The sequence below is a fragment of the Schistocerca americana genome, chromosome 2 (assembly GCF_021461395.2).
Source record: "Schistocerca americana isolate TAMUIC-IGC-003095 chromosome 2, iqSchAmer2.1, whole genome shotgun sequence".
NCBI lineage: Eukaryota > Metazoa > Arthropoda > Insecta > Orthoptera > Acrididae > Schistocerca > Schistocerca americana.
Window position 1 is genome coordinate 533,515,662 of NC_060120.1, and position 16,098 is coordinate 533,531,759.

Below are 16,098 nucleotides of genomic sequence, written 5' to 3' on the forward strand. Positions count from 1 at the left end.
TCCCGGGTTATTCCCGGATATCCCGTTTAAAAAATATGCTTTTTCCCAGGCGAAAATACACTTTTTCTGTGCTAGTTGACAGTAGGTTTTCCATAGATTTTTCCCTCAGAACTGTAAAACTTATCAATCCTTTGAATGGTTAACGTTTTAGACAATCACATAGAACTTCCCGGAAAAGAAAGAAAGATGGGGCAGAGAAGTTTTGGAGAGACTTTTAATAAAGAAAAGGAGAGAAGTTCTGGAAAGACCTTTGATTTGCAGCAATATATACGCTGCATATTTTTGTATTACGAAAATATAAATTCGAATTGCACCAAACGCAGCGCGTTAGTTTCCGGAGCGTTGAAACCGAGGTTGCGATGTCCTTTTGTAAGCGAGTCATATCTCAAGCCTCAAGATCTCGCCAGCCGATGACAGCAGCTATTCAGAGCATAGGACACGTGTTACAGTCAGCCAATAGCAAGACCACTGGTTACATAGCGTGAACACGCAAGAGGAGAAGTTAACGGTTTACATTAATGTACACAGTACCATATATCTACAACAAAAGCTAAGCTTTCACATATAATATTAGTCTCTAAGATTAACACGCTACAACAGAAGCTAAGCTTTCACATGTAATACTGATCTTTTTTTGCGTGTGTGATACTTTAAGATACACCACACAAACGTGCCAGTAAATTTAAAATTATGACATAAACGTCTTGGTTCGAAATTCTTGTAAGTGGCTGGTCCTCAAACTGATCAGTTTCGAACACTCTGTGATTTAGATATCCATCCCACTTTCTCACATGTAACATAATTCATCTTGCGTAAAAAGAAAATTACATAGAAAGTAACGCTTTTCTAACCACCATTCGCAATACTATCCGGAGACTGTTAGAAATAGGTTCGATTTACCAGTTGCGAGAGAGAGCCAGAAAACGGGTATTATTGTGCGTGTGCAACTGCAGTGGTGTAGGAAGTCCCTATGTTCGTGTGTATAAAGCACTAAGAGAGTTTACATTACACCATAAAAGAAACAGGGCATCAGAGGATACTCCAAAGAGCATCGGAATTTCATAAACCATACTAAAACGCATAATTCGGCTTGAAGTGCAAATTGGCTTTTTCCAGATTCACAATGAGTAGGTTCCATCTGATATTAAGCTTTTCAGTGTGGATTTTGGGATGTAAATTTTCTTGGAGCACCAGTACTCTACGATCTCATTTTTGATCCTTTATTAGGACATAATGCCATATATGGCAGAAGATGATAACGTGCACTTGAAATTCAGCGAACAGTTGGAACTAGCCAATACTGTAGAATGAAACAATTCATTTCAAATAAAATGACTGCCTCAGCGGAAAGATTAGTAAAGCCAAATTTCTTTAGCGAACTTGCAAAAATAACTTCACTGTTCTGCAAGGCGATTAATGCTTGACTGCTACTAACTTGGAAATAAAATAAAATCAGAAAACTTAAATTAGTAATATATTTTTGCCCTCCGTAATTATGTGAATGTATTTTAATTCACTTGATAGCTCCCGGCCACAGAAAACCATTTTGTTTTCATTTGACATGGGAGCTGTACATGAAGAGAAGCAGCGAAATCACTCAACGTTAACACGGGTCACGTGGAGGTTAACCCCCTCCCCACTACGACTGTGCAAGCATGATCTGGCAGCTAGGGTGCGCGAGAAAAATTTTTCTTGTTTGCATCTGGCTGCTTGCTGCTACTACCGATACAGCTAACAGCCAAACTTCAAGTAGCGGGAGAAGGTACTGCTTATACGCAAGTTAAACGCGCATGCGCAACAGACCGCTGGCAATTCCTCGAACGAACACAATGTGAACAGTTGTGACGTCATGCTCATAGCAAGCAGTTTATTGTTACGAAGAATTACAGTCTGCGCCCTACGGCCTTTGACATATTTTTGCTATTTGCAGAAGCTTGTGCGTGCATGGTGTTTTGTTGTTGTAAATTGCACATTTCCTTTGCCACTAAACTTTTATTTTTTCCCCTCTCGTTTATATTTTATTGCTGCAGTATCATTCTCCAGTAGCAGGATACAATAACATTCTTTGCTAGAGAATCAATTCTGCTGTCAAAATTATAAAAATTTAACTGAAAGCTAAAACAATGAAAAATTCCTGGAATTCTGAAAAATTCCTGGGTTTATCCTGGTTTTCTCCCGGATGAAAAAATTCCCGGGTTTTTCCCAGTTGTCCCGGGTCATATACACCCTGTTGATTACAAGTTGCTTGTGAGGAACAGTATTAAAAGCCTTCTGGAAACGTGTAATTAATTTGATTACAGCACTCATTACTTGTGAATAAAGCACTAGCTGTATTTCAGAAAAATCATATTTTCTGAATCCCTGCAGATTTTGTCAAATTAGTTTTATGCAAAGTAATTCATAATGATCCAACACGGTATATTTTGCAAAATCCTACTGTAAATCAATGTCAGTGGTACATCCGTAATTCACCTGATAGCTCTCATTTATTTTCTTGAATACTGGTGTGACCTACACAACTTTTCCATCATTAGGTATCAATCTTTTGTTGGGTGAGCAGTTGTATATGATTGCTAAATATACAGCTATTGTATCAGCATACTCTGAAACGAATCTAGCTGGTACACAATCTGGATTGAAAAGCTTGCCTTTAGTAAGTACTACGAGTTGCTTTGGTGCACCAAGGTATCTAAGCCAAAGTTACTCACGTTGACAGCAGTTCTTCCAAAGCTAGCTACTGGTCCAACGGCTTAACATACAAATCATAGTACTTACGCAAGTCATAGTACTTTTCATATCCTGTCGGCAGATTTCTCCATCCATCTGGTAGCTGCACGAAAACAGATAGATAACTTGTCTAATCTTTCAACATTCACATCTCTTAACAGGTGAAGTGTAAATTAGCTCACAGAGTGGACTATGATGCACCAGACAGTTTGATGGGTAGTGATATTCTTGGAGGTTCTCACTGTTCTGAATTTACCCTAGGTAACATTCTTCTGATAAAGTCTTTGGAAAACAAAAAATCAAATTCCAAGTAGTTAGATTCAATAAAATTTTAAACTGTTCCCGTGCAAGCAGTTTTCGCACTCCCGCGTATATTACCTATAATAAGCAAGCTAAAATATAATTGAATAACTTCTGAAAGCAGCAAACATTTATTGTGTACATAACAATACTTTGACGACCAATTAGCTGCCAAGAATGAGACCAACTGATCTCCAGACTTACGTCATTTGTGGTTGTTCTCACATTTGCTGTAAACTTTGACCTCCAATCATTTCACCCTTTGCCTTTTCCCACAATCATTCCCAATAAGGCTACTGAATGACGAAATGGCTAACAATGTTATTTCTGTAAGTGATTATTTTGATTAGGGTCCTTGTCTCTTCTCAGTTTTTTGTTTTAGACTTTAAGTCCACTGTACCTTCAATATTCTTTTCTAGTACTGTAGCTCAAAGAATGTGCAGTATCACCCACCTTCCTCCTTGTCCAAGCCTGTCCCACATGAACACACTCCACATATGACTAAGAATCATTTCCTAATATCCAGAGACACTGAAGCATGGAGTACACTTTTCTGAAGACAGCAATCGTTGCTATTACATCAGTTTTACTACTTCCATTCACTGTGATACCTCTCCTGACAATACTTCATCACACATCAACTATCTCTGGTCTGTACATCTATCAATCACAACATTTTGTTTCAGTTAATATCATCAAAGTATTCCTCTGTCAATGATAGCCATCAAAGATTGGTTTTCAAAAACTTTCCCTATAATTGATTGTTATTTGTCACTACCCCCTGTTCTACAGTACATGGCATTAAGTACTGGTTATCCCGCAAAGTGCCATATGTAGTTTTCAGAGAAGGAATTTACAGGATATCTTGTCAGGTCCACTAAAACTGTAACATGTAGCTTCAATCTTTATCTGTGGATCTAAGTTTGCCTACTGCAACAAATCTATCACCCAGTTTCCCGTTCCCTTATTGTTTTGTTGTACCCTTCACATGCCACCAAAGATTTCACTACTATCAACTTCAGGTTTCAACCAATTCCTTCCATATCCAAATCTGAGAAACATTTCAGTAATGGAACTGTCATCTCCTATACTGATAATGAGTAGATCAAACAACGAAATTCACAAAACCAACCACGCACCAATTTTTCTGCATTTATGATGTTGTTGTTGTTGTGGTCTTCAGTCCTGAGACTGGTTTGATGCAGCTCTCCATGCTACTCTATCCTGTGCAAGCTTCTTCATCTCCCAGTACCCACTGCAACCTACATCCCTCTGAATCTGCTTAGTGTATTCATCTCTTGGTCTCCCTCTACGATTTTTACCCTCCATGCTGCCCTCCAATGCTAAATTTGTGAGACCTTGATGCCTCAAAACATGTCCTACCAACCGATCCCTTCTTCTAGTCAAACTGTGCCACAAACTTCTCTTCTCCCCAATCCTATTCAATACCTCCTCATTAGTTACGTGATCTACCCACCTTATCTTCAGCATTCTTCTGTAGCACCACATTTCGAAAGCTTCTATTCTCTTCTTGTCCAAACTAGTTATCGTCCATGTTTCACTTCCATACATGGCTACACTCCATACAAATACTTTCAGAAACGACTTCCTGACAAATCTATATTCGATGTTAACAAATTTCTCTTCTTCAGAAACGATTTCCTTGCCATTGCCAGTCTACATTTTATATCCTCTCTACTTCGACCATCATCAGTTATTTTACTCCCCAAATAGCAAAACTCCTTTACTACTTTAAGTGTCTCATTTCCTAATCTAATTCCCTCAGCATCACCCGATTTAATTTGACTACATTCCATTATCTTCGTTTTGCTTTTGTTGATGTTCATCTTATATCCTCCTTTCAAGACACTGTCCATTCCGTTCAACTGCTCTTCCAAGTCCTTTGCTGTCTCTGACAGAATTACAATGTCATCGGCGAACCTCAAAGTTTTTATTTCTTCTCCATGGATTTTAATACCTACTCCAAATTTTTCTTTTGTTTCCTTTACTGCTTGCTCAATATACAGATTGAATAACATCGGGGAGAGGCTACAACCCTGTCTCACTCCTTTCCCAACCACTGCTTCCCTTTCATGCCCCTCGACTCTTATAACTGCCATCTGATTTCTGTACAAATTGTAAATAGCCTTTCGCTCCCTGTATTTTATACCTGCCACCTTCAGAATTTGAAAGAGAGTATTCCAGTTAACATTGTCAAAAGCTTTCTCTAAGTCTACAAATGCTAGAAACGTAGGTTTGCCTTTTCTTAATCTTTCTTCTAAGATAAGTCGTAAGGTTAGTATTGCCTCACGTGTTCCAACATTTCTACGGAATCCAAACTGATCTTCCCCGAGGTCCGTTTCTACCAGTTTTTCCATTCGTCTGTAAAGAATTCGCGTTAGTATTTTGCAGCTGTGACTTATTAAACTGATAGTTCGGTAATTTTCACATCTGTCAACACCTGCTTTCTTTGGGATTGGAATTATTATATTCTTCTTGAAGTCTGAGGGTATTTCACCTGTCTCATACATCTTGCTCACCAGATGGTAGAGTTTTGTCATGACTGGCTTTCCCAAGGCCGTCAGTAGTTCTAATGGAATGTTGTCTACACCCGGGGCCTTGTTTCGACTCAGGTCTTTCAGTGCTCTGTCAAACTCTTCACGCAGTATCTTATCTCCCATTTCGTCTTCATCTACATCCTCTTCCATTTCCATAATATTGTCCTCAAGTACATCGCCCTTGTATAAACCCTCTATATACTCCTTCCACCTTTCCGCCTTCCCTTCTTTGCTTAGAACTGGGTTTCCATCTGAGCTCTTGATATTCATACAAGTGGTTCTCTTCTCTCCAAAGGTCTCTTTAATTTTCCTGTAGGCAGTATCTATCTTACCCCTAGTGAGACAAGCCTCTACATCCTTACATTTGTCCTCTAGCCATCCCTGCTTAGCCATTTTGCACTTCCTGTCGATCTCATTTTTGAGACGTTTGTATTCCTTTTTGCCTGCTTCATTTACTGCATTTTTATATTTTCTCCTTTCATCAATTAAATTCAATATTTCTTCTGTTACCCAAGGATTTCTATTAGCCCTCGCCTTTTTACCTACTTGATCCTCTGCTGCCTTCACTACTTCATCCCTCAAAGCTACCCATTCTTCTTCTACTGTATTTCTTTCCCCCATTCCTGTCAATTGTTCCCTTATGCTCTCCCTGAAACTCTGTACAATCTCTGGTTCTTTCAGTTTATCCAGGTCCCATCTCCTTAAATTCCCACCTTTTTGCAGTTTCTTCAGTTTTAATCTACAGGTCATAACCAATAGATTGTGGTCAGAGTCCACATCTGCCCCTGGAAATGTCTTACAATTTAAAACCTGGTTCCTAAATCTCTGTCTTACCATTATATAATCTATCTGATACCTACTAGTATCTCCAGGATTCTTCCAGGTATACAACCTTCTTTTATGATTCTTGAACCAAGTGTTAGCTATGATTAAGTTATGCTCTGTGCAAAATTCTACAAGGCGGCTTCCTCTTTCATTTCTTCCCCCCAATCCGTATTCACCTACTATGTTTCCTTCTCTCCCTTTTCCTACTGACGAATTCCAGTCACCCATGACTATTAAATTTTCGTCTCCCTTCACTACCTGAATAATTTCTTTTATCTCGTCATACATTTCATCTATTTCTTCATCATCTGCAGAGCTAGTTGGCATATAAACTTGTACTACTGTAGTAGGCATGGGCTTTGTGTCTATCTTGGCCACAATAATGCGTTCACTATGCTGTTTGTAGTAGCTAACCCGCACTCCTATTTTTTTATTCATTATTAAACCTACTCCTGCATTACCCCTCTTTGATTTTGTATTTATAACCCTGTAATCACCTGACCAAAAGTCTTGTTCCTCCTGCCACCGAACTTCACTAATTCCCACTATATCTAACTTTAACCTATCCATTTCCCTTTTTAAATTTTCTAACCTACCTGCCCGATTAAGGGATCTGACATTCCACGCTCCGATCCGTAGAACGCCAGTTTTCTTTCTCCTGATAACGACGTCCTCCTGAGTAGTCCCCGCCCGGAGATCCGAATGGGGGACTATTTTACCTCCGGAATATTTTACCCAAGAGGACGCCATCATCATTTAATCATACAGTAAAGCTGCATGTCCTCGGGAAAAATTACGGCTGTAGTTTCCCCTTGCTTTCAGCCGTTCGCAGTACCAGCACAGCAAGGCCGTTTTGGTTAATGTTACAAGGCCAGATCAGTCAATCATGCAGACTGTTGCCCCTGCAACTACTGAAAAGGCTGCTGCCCCTCTTCAGGAACCACATGTTTGTCTGGCCTCTCAACAGATACCCCTCCGTTGTGGTTGCACCTACGGTACGGCCATCTGTATCGTTGAGGCACGCAAGCCTCCCCACCAACGGCAAGGTCCATGGGGGGAGGATTTATGATGTGCCATCCTGAATTTCAACATTGGGCAGTGAAGTGTGACAAACCCTTGTGCACAGTTCCAGTTAAGTGCTTCTACAAGCTTTCGGAGCCAATGGCTTCTTCCTCAGGTACAAGAGGGCTGAAGGGGAAGGAAGGGGAAGGAAGGGGAAGAGGGCTGAAGGGGAGGGAAGGGGAAGAGGGCTGAAGGGGAGGGAAGGGGAAGAGGGCTGAAGGGGAGGGAAGGGGAAGAGGGCTGAAGGGGAGGGAAGGGGAAGAGGGCTGAAGGGGAGGGAAGGGGAAGAGGGCTGAAGGGGAGGGAAGGGGAAGAGGGCTGAAGGGGAGGGAAGAGGGCTGAAGGGGAGGGAAGAGGGCTGAAGGGGAGGGAAGAGGGCTGAAGGGGAGGGAAGAGGGCTGAAGGGGAGGGAAGAGGGCTGAAGGGGAGGGAAGAGGGCTGAAGGGGAGGGAAGAGGGCTGAAGGGGAGGGAAGAGGGCTGAAGGGGAGGGAAGAGGGCTGAAGGGGAGGGAAGAGGGCTGAAGGGGAGGGAAGAGGGCTGAAGGGGAGGGAAGAGGGCTGAAGGGGAGGGAAGAGGGGTGAAGGGGAGGGAAGAGGGGTGAAGGGGAGGGAAGAGGGGTGAAGGGGAGGGAAGAGGGGTGAAGGGGAGGGAAGAGGGGTGAAGGGGAGGGAAGAGGGGTGAAGGGGAGGGAAGAGGGGTGAAGGGGAAGGAAGAGGGGTGAAGGGGAAGGAAGAGGGGTGAAGGGGAAGGAAGAGGGGTGAAGGGGAAGGAAGAGGGGTGAAGGGGAAGGAAGAGGGGTGAAGGGGAAGGAAGAGGGGTGAAGGGGAAGGAAGAGGGGTGAAGGGGAAGGAAGAGGGGTGAAGGGGAAGGAAGAGGGGTGAAGGGGAAGGAAGAGGGGTGAAGGGGAAGGAAGAGGGGTGAAGGGGAAGGAAGAGGGGTGAAGGGGAAGGAAGAGGGGTGAAGGGGAAGGAAGAGGGGTGAAGGGGAAGGACTAGAGAGGTTTAAAGAAAGGGGTACAGTCCAGAAAAGTCACCCGGAATCCCAGGTCAGGGGAGACTTACTGGATGGGATGAGAAGGAAAGACTCATTGTTGGAGACTGTACCAGACAAGATTTGAAAACCTGAGAGCTTAAAGGTGGAAGCCAGGGTAATATGCAAGACATTACTACTTAATCATCATGCATGAGTTAAGAGTGAAACGCTAAGGGTATTGTACGTAACACAGCTGGGACGGGGACAGCAGAGGGTGTATACAGACAACACACAATATCCTGTAGCAGAGCATGCTGTACATCAGACATAACCTTGGTTCCTGTTTCACCACACGCACCATCTTTGTTCTCCCCCCCGACACCACTTTCTCAGAACTCCGCAGGTAGGAACTAGCACTGCATGTCGTTGGTTCTCGCCACCAACCTGGCCTTAATTTACGTTAATTCCTCCCGTGTCAGCATTTATTCACACTATTTCCTCACTCCATTTTAGTTTTCTACATCTTTCATTTTGCCGTCCCACGCGTTACATACAGTGCACTTATCTTTTCACTATTATTAACTCTTGAGCTTTTCACTTTTACTAACTCATACACGATGTTTTAGTAGTAATAACTGTCTTGCATATTATCCTGTCTTCCACAGGCTTTCAAATCTCGTCCCATGCAGTTCCCAACAATGAGTCTTTCCTTCTCATCCCGTCTGGTAAATCTCTCCTGACCCAGGGTTCTGGGCGACTTTCCTGAACTGTGCCCCTTTCCCTAAACCTCTCCAGTCCTTTTCTTCACCCCTCTTCCTTACCCTTCAACTCTTCTGCCAGAAGAGGCCACTGGCTCCAAAAGCTTGTAAAAGTTAAATCCTTTGTGTGTGTGTGTGTGTGTGTGTGTGTGTGTGTGTGTGTGTGTCCCCCTGCCACCACTTGGCGAGTAGATCTTTTCATCTATCCGTTCATGTTATGTTTAAATGTCTTCTTTTCTTGACAAACCCCTTATCTTAGTTCTGTTGGATTCATATTGCAATGGTACAGTGGGAAAACCACAACTCTTACTATTTTAATTGAAAACAAGAATGATGAAAATTTCTTACTTAACCACAGGGTTATTTTTCTGTGAAAGCTGTGTGTAATGCACGAGTTTTAAAGGATTTCGATGTATAGTTAAATATTGAATCCACTGAAGGTATTACCTACAGACACCTGCTACACTGATAACAAACCTATCAACTACAGAATCCACGAAGCCAACTATGCGCAGCATTTTCTCTTGTTTTATGACGAGGCATTCTATATCCCACCAGCATTTAGCAGTGACATGTGAAAAATCTGTGTGTGTTAGTTGCAGTATGTATGGAGCTTAACAGTCATACTTCTCACGCCAAATCCCGCAACTTGGCTCCAGATCTGTTCTGCTGGGTTCATACTGTAATGGTACAGTAGCAAATGTAAAAATTCAGCTTTTGTATGATGTGCTCAATAATGTGAAAATGATTGTTCCTCATGTTTCTACGATACTTGTTTACCTCTGTGGTATAAAATGGACATAGTCCAAATAAAGAGGAGTTGGTTTTTCATTTTTGACTTAAAAAATTAAATTGTTTTGTTTTATAAATTTAAACAACTTTTATGAACAGTTTTTAATTAAAAAATCGATAATTAAGAATTTGTATTTGGAATGGAAACAGGAATTTCGCATCCAATATGTAATTAGAAACAAGACGACGTGCAATATTCATAAAACATGGTGAGTTTTATGATTATGAGATGTACGTATTTTAAATTGAACAAAAAATAAATAAATAAATTGTAACTGGAGAGATTTGAACCAACGAATGAATAACCACATTTTATTCACTTTTTTTTCCTTTTTTAATCTCTTTATCAGTTCATAATTTTCAACACCATCCCATAGCATCATATACCACACACTGAGATTCTCATCTTTTCTGTTGCTCTGACAGTCATGTTTCACTACCATGCAGTGCAGATTTCAATAATGCTATCAACTGCACTGCACACTGTCTCGACTGTTTTATTAACTGCATTGTCTACAACACTGGGAAAATTTCAAAGCCAGTTATCTCCGTAAATTTATGAAAAACATTAAGAACTGCCTATTTCTCGGCACTTTTTAACCGTGTTCCCACGTGTGTATCTCACTGTGGAACAGATAGCAGCCTCAGCCATTTTCATACTGCACATTAACAGTGTGACAATCAGCTCAACGCCGCAAAGGCTGCGACTGTACACAATTTTTTAAATAAAAACTACGTAGCTAAAGCGCGATTAAGAAAAATGTTGATTGCTATTAATACATTTGAACATTTTAAATGTCTGATTTAACATAACTTAGTAATAAGATATCTAATACACAAGTAGGACCTACTTCCAAAAGCGTAACTCCAGCGTACGTGCGCTGCGGCTTCTGACCAACCACCGTGTTTGTGTTTGTTTATATCAGGTTTATTCTTATGATGAACGGATTATAATATTCACGATAAAACAGGCATGTGAAGCATAAAATTTACAAACTTGTACCAGAAAGGGTACTCTCCCAAGGCAAATGCCACTTGTCTGACAATCCTGGAGGTACTGCCTTTTCATGTGAAGCTACTCAATAACTACTGATAACCTAATCTAACAAATTATTCCAATGAACTCACCTTGTTGTTACACGGTATTGCAATATCCACAAAACGTAATGGGGAATCAGTATTACACAGGGCTATAACAGGAATATTGACATAAGATGCCTCTGTTATGGGCTGATGGTCAACTGCAGGATCTGTTACAATCAGAAGACGTGGTTCACGGAAGGCAGCCTGGAAGAAAAAAGATCATACTTCCGATTTGGTACTTCGTGATTAAAACAGTGTTCAACAAGACATGAAAAGATTGTTTCTAATACTATAATTAGCATGTAATTCATAATCCACATGTGAATGCGTGCACTAGACACACTGGATTAACAACCATCCAAAAATCATTGTGGCTGGTTTAAACGAATAGGGACAAACACTCTGCCTTTACTAAGCAGTGTTATCACATTCAAGACAAATTGGAAAAGCATTGATTGGTTATGGCTAGTCTGGTTTAAAGGGGGAAGAACGTCAAAAATTTAAAAAATTGACTTTTCAAAAATATACCTACTTAGTAGTGCACATCTTCCTGCATAGTTTGATGTATAACATATACTTGAGAGATTATAAGGCACATTATTTGGTCTTAAGTGTACCAAGATTCAGCACCACACCCTTCTGCAAAGCATTTTTCTGTCATATGCAAGTGTATTTCGATCTGTAGAATTCAAATGTTTATATTTGCACCAGAGATTGTCATACGCTAAACAAAGGACTATTCATATCAATACTTTCTCTGCTGGTATCAATGTGCATTGTTTTGATCGCAGATTTTGGTTTTTCTCCATTTTGAAAGGCTTGCAATGTGGTGGTGTGAATTTCAGAACGATTTTCATTTGGCTGTGTTTTGTGCTCGCTTGTGTAATTTTACGTCACAAGGTGCCCAGAATTTGTCGCTTCAATTTTAAACAATGTCACCAGGGCAACAGATACACAGCAAAGGGTGCTACAACAAATGTTACACCAGTGGCTCAAGACAGCAACCTCTCAGTGCCGGCAAACAAACCACCACCGAGTGCTTCAAGAAGGAAACTTGTTTTTTGTACTGATGAAAATGGAGGCTGTGAATCTGAAGGTTCATATAATAGTATTGTTGATGTTAACATGCTATCACAGTAAATATTGGACAATGTTTAGTACCTGGCAAATAAGAGGACACTTCACTGAATGGTGATGTTACACAATCTGTAGGCACTGGCGAAGTACTTGAAGTGTTGAACAAATTTTGTCATAGTTGGGAGAAAGGGATTAGAGATCATGAATGTAATATGAGCTACAAAGTGCAGGGAGTTGTCAGCTTCTTTATCAGATCTGTTGCCTCCCATGGCCTGTGATATGTGAAGTACCTTGGTGATGGTGATAGTAAAGCTTTCCTTGAGGTTCAAAAATGTGGTTCATATCGAGCTGAGACTTCTGCAGAAGTTAGAATGTGTGGGACACGTACAGAAAAGACTCGGTGCTAAACTTAGCACCCCAAGACAAGATTTGTCAGGGGAAAAAAAAAAAAAAAAAAAATTATCTGATGGGAAGGGAATAAAAGGGAGAGGGCAACTGATAGATGCAGAAATTAAAAAGCTATGGGCATATTATGGCTTGACAATAAGAATGAACACAGAGGACTTGAAATATATGAAGCAAGCAGTCTGGGCCGTGTACTTCCACAAAATGTCTACAGACAATAACCCTATCCACAACTTGTGCCCAAAAAGAAGTGAATCATTATGTGGCTACCAAAGGTCAATTGCTGGTGGTGAATATCACATGAATTCTCTACCAACTGCTGTAATAAAAGCCATAAAATCTATATTCAGGGAACTTGTTAATGAAAACTTATTAAAGAAATGTGTTCATGGCAGAACCCAAAACCCGTATGTTTTAACCAATGGGTATGGGAAAGATTGCCAAAAACCATTTTTGTGGGAAGAAATGCACTTGCCATTGGTGTTTCTGATGCAGTTTGATGTTTTAATGATGGTGTACAAAGCAGGAAATAAGTTTTAGAGAAGATGGCAATTAAACCCGGAGTGAACTACGTCAAAGCTTTGTATGCAATAGAGAGAGCGTGTAGTGAAAGCTGATAATATTTTTGGAGGTGGTAAAATCAAGAAGAATGCATCATAGGAATGTGAAAAGGACGAAAACTTATTTCGAAAATGAAAAAGGAAGTGCTACTGGTGCTGGACAGTTCTCATAGTATGACAAGTACAAGCAGAAAGTTTAACAGCCACTTTCCACAAAACACTTAGGTACATGTAACATCCTAAATAAATATCCTATTACTTTAAAACTTGGTATGATTATTAAACGCAAACTCCTTAACACAAAACTGAAATTTTCCAAAGCTATTAAAAACTGTGGTAAAAATTTAGATAATTATCTATAAAATTTGAGTTATTTCTAAACATGAAGTTTTAAATGTAACAGCTCACTCATTTTTTCATAAATTAATTAAATTGTAGGGTTTCATACACCTGTTAAGTATGGTTTGAATGCTGTGCAAAATTTATCTAAGAAGATCTTACTTACGAAGAAAAGTGTACCTATAGCAACAAATGCAGCCAACAAGAAGTGAAAAAAAGATGAAATTTCACGAGTAAAAAAAAAAAAAAGTTATTTTGTTTTGTACTTTCACTGCTACAAGTGTGAATCCTGAATCCTTCCTGGTCATGCTCACAAAGTTTTATGAATTTGTAAAAGCACACACTGTGGAAATTGAAATGTCATATGGTTCCTCCCTGCTCCAAGCAGGCCTGTTTGACATCCTCCCCCCCAAATCCTAAGTCGTACACTGAGAGCTTTAGTTTATCACACGCATTACAAAGTTGACAACATTCACTGTTCTGAAACTATAACAAAGAACAAAGGGAAATATAGCAACAGCATTAACAAAGTATTCTGTACGCAGAAAATGTTAAGTGCCACATGACAAAATATGTATTGACTGTATCATACAGTTTTGAAAGCTATAATATTCCAGAGATCACGAAAAAGACCTGAATTTGGTTGGTGAAGGCTCCTGGGGTGAAACGACCAGCAATAGGTGTTGCACCGGTGTGAGCCGCAAACTTCAAAACCGCACGCTGGCCGTAGTTACGAGATGAAATTACAAACACTTCGGACGGATGCTCAATTGCAACAATGGCACGAGCAGCCAGAAGTAATTTTTCCCACGTTTTCCTCAGGTTGATAATGTGCACACCTGTTTGCAAACACAAATACTATCTCAATCAAGAGAAAAATTGTACGACACCACAAATGCACCAAAACTATTACTCGCAACAAATATCTTCAAATTGCAATGAAATATTTTAGAACAATTTACTTACCATCACTTCGCCGCTTATACACATACTGCTCCATCTGATAATCTACGTTCTCGGTACCAATATGTGTAAAAGCAGCCAACATTTTCGTGACATCGTCTTCTTTTAAGCTCAAAACTTCTAAACCTCCCGACATCTTCACGTTTTAATAAGAGCAACGATTAAACCTGCGCAAAAAACTTGAACGTAAATGTGAAAACAGTACACACACGTGATTAACAACTTATACGACAATTAAGGTTCTGCTGTTACGAAATATAGTATTGTGTTACAATTAAATATTTCAATACTTATTATTTATTAAAATATTTCTGAAATAATAACGCTGCGACAAGCATCCTTAATAAATCTCACTCTTACGCGAATCAATGCCACCTGGGAGACACCTCCATGTGAAAAGGAAGCGGATATGAATACAACGAGGATTTTGGTCAAAGAATATACACGAGGATATATCACACGTAGGGCTTGTTCTAGACAATGAAACTCTTTGACAAGTTAAGCCCAGTTTCCACAGGCTAAAGCAAGAAGTCTCGTCCACTCCCAACGATATAGCGACGCAAATGTCTGCGTGAATCACATTCACGCAGAAAAGTTGTTGTTTGGGAACAGGAGTTTTGTGCGATGCGCCAAAAACCTGTAAGCTGGAGTTGAAGATTGGAGCTAAGTTGCTCAAATCACATCTGCGCAGACAAGATGGAGTGTGGGGACAGAAGATCGCCGCAAATCTGTCGCACGAAACGTGTTTCAGTCAGCTGTTTGTTCAGTAAAGTGTTTTTCCTCAGTGTGTGCATACTGAATTTTATAATAGCAGATACACGTCAGTTCTCCATAGAGTTCATTGCCAAATTTATCAAAATGTGTAGGGATCATTCACACTCATGGAGAATTATGAGCAGTGAATACGGCGGTAGATATCAGAAGGCATTTACTCATGTTTCTTTAACAGAGAAATTACGAGTGATTGACGCTATGGCAAACTGGGAAACGGTGATAAAAAATCATTGCTGACTGTTTACCACAAAGAGCTAAGCAAAGTAGCGAAATTTATTCAATCTGAGGGATTGCTAGTATACTGTTGTTCAGTACCGCGCTATGCCACAATCTTTTGAGTGATGTAGCGCTATGGGAGAAGATGTTATAGATGTCGAGTGGCCTTGCCAGTATTCAAGGGTACTGAGAACACTGAAGTGAATAGCGGCACTGGAGTCAGTGTCGCAAAAAATAAATTGAAATGAGTTGCCTTAACCGCGATCTTCGATGTGTTTTTGTTGAATGTGTATTTATTTTGAGTGTCAGTAATAATGATACTTTTAGTCTTGGTAATGGATGGTTGAGAATTGCCATTGCAAGAACAGGTACTTCTGCTTCTATTGGTGCCAGGTTGGAGAGAGTTTTGATTCCTGTGATTTTGTAATCTGAGTGAAATCACAAAATTGAAGGAACACATTACTGAAATCGCATGCTCTAATGTATAAATAACATCTCATACTGCAGAACATATTTCTGTTACATGAATAAGAAATTCCCAAAATTGTTACAAACATGAAGAAGGAAAAGAAAATTGCTTGTATCTAGTTTCAAACCTACGTTCTTCTGCTCAACAACACATGTCTAACCACATAACCTCATGAAATGCACAGAAAACACAGTTTAAAAATTGTTCCTACTAAATT

At 40.1% G+C, this 16,098-nt stretch overlaps 1 protein-coding gene across 2 annotated transcripts in view; it reads right to left on the bottom strand.

Moving 5' to 3' along the window:
• Positions 1 to 14,928, bottom strand: part of LOC124595977 (40S ribosomal protein SA) — a 33,768-nt gene extending 18,840 nt beyond the window's left edge. Inside the window, exons 1-4 of one of the 2 annotated variants that reach the window (XM_047134919.1) lie at positions 14,783 to 14,928; positions 14,426 to 14,589; positions 14,093 to 14,298; positions 11,124 to 11,282 (exon numbers count right to left, since the gene is read on the bottom strand). In XM_047134919.1, coding sequence (XP_046990875.1) covers positions 11,124 to 11,282; positions 14,093 to 14,298; positions 14,426 to 14,558 — 498 coding nt within the window. In that variant the 5' untranslated portion in view covers positions 14,559 to 14,589; positions 14,783 to 14,928. Of the gene's footprint in view, positions 1 to 11,123; positions 11,283 to 14,092; positions 14,299 to 14,425; positions 14,590 to 14,776 lie in introns of both variants that reach the window. The other variant, XM_047134920.1, reaches the window with a different exon arrangement.
• Positions 14,929 to 16,098: the final 1,170 nt, after the last annotated feature.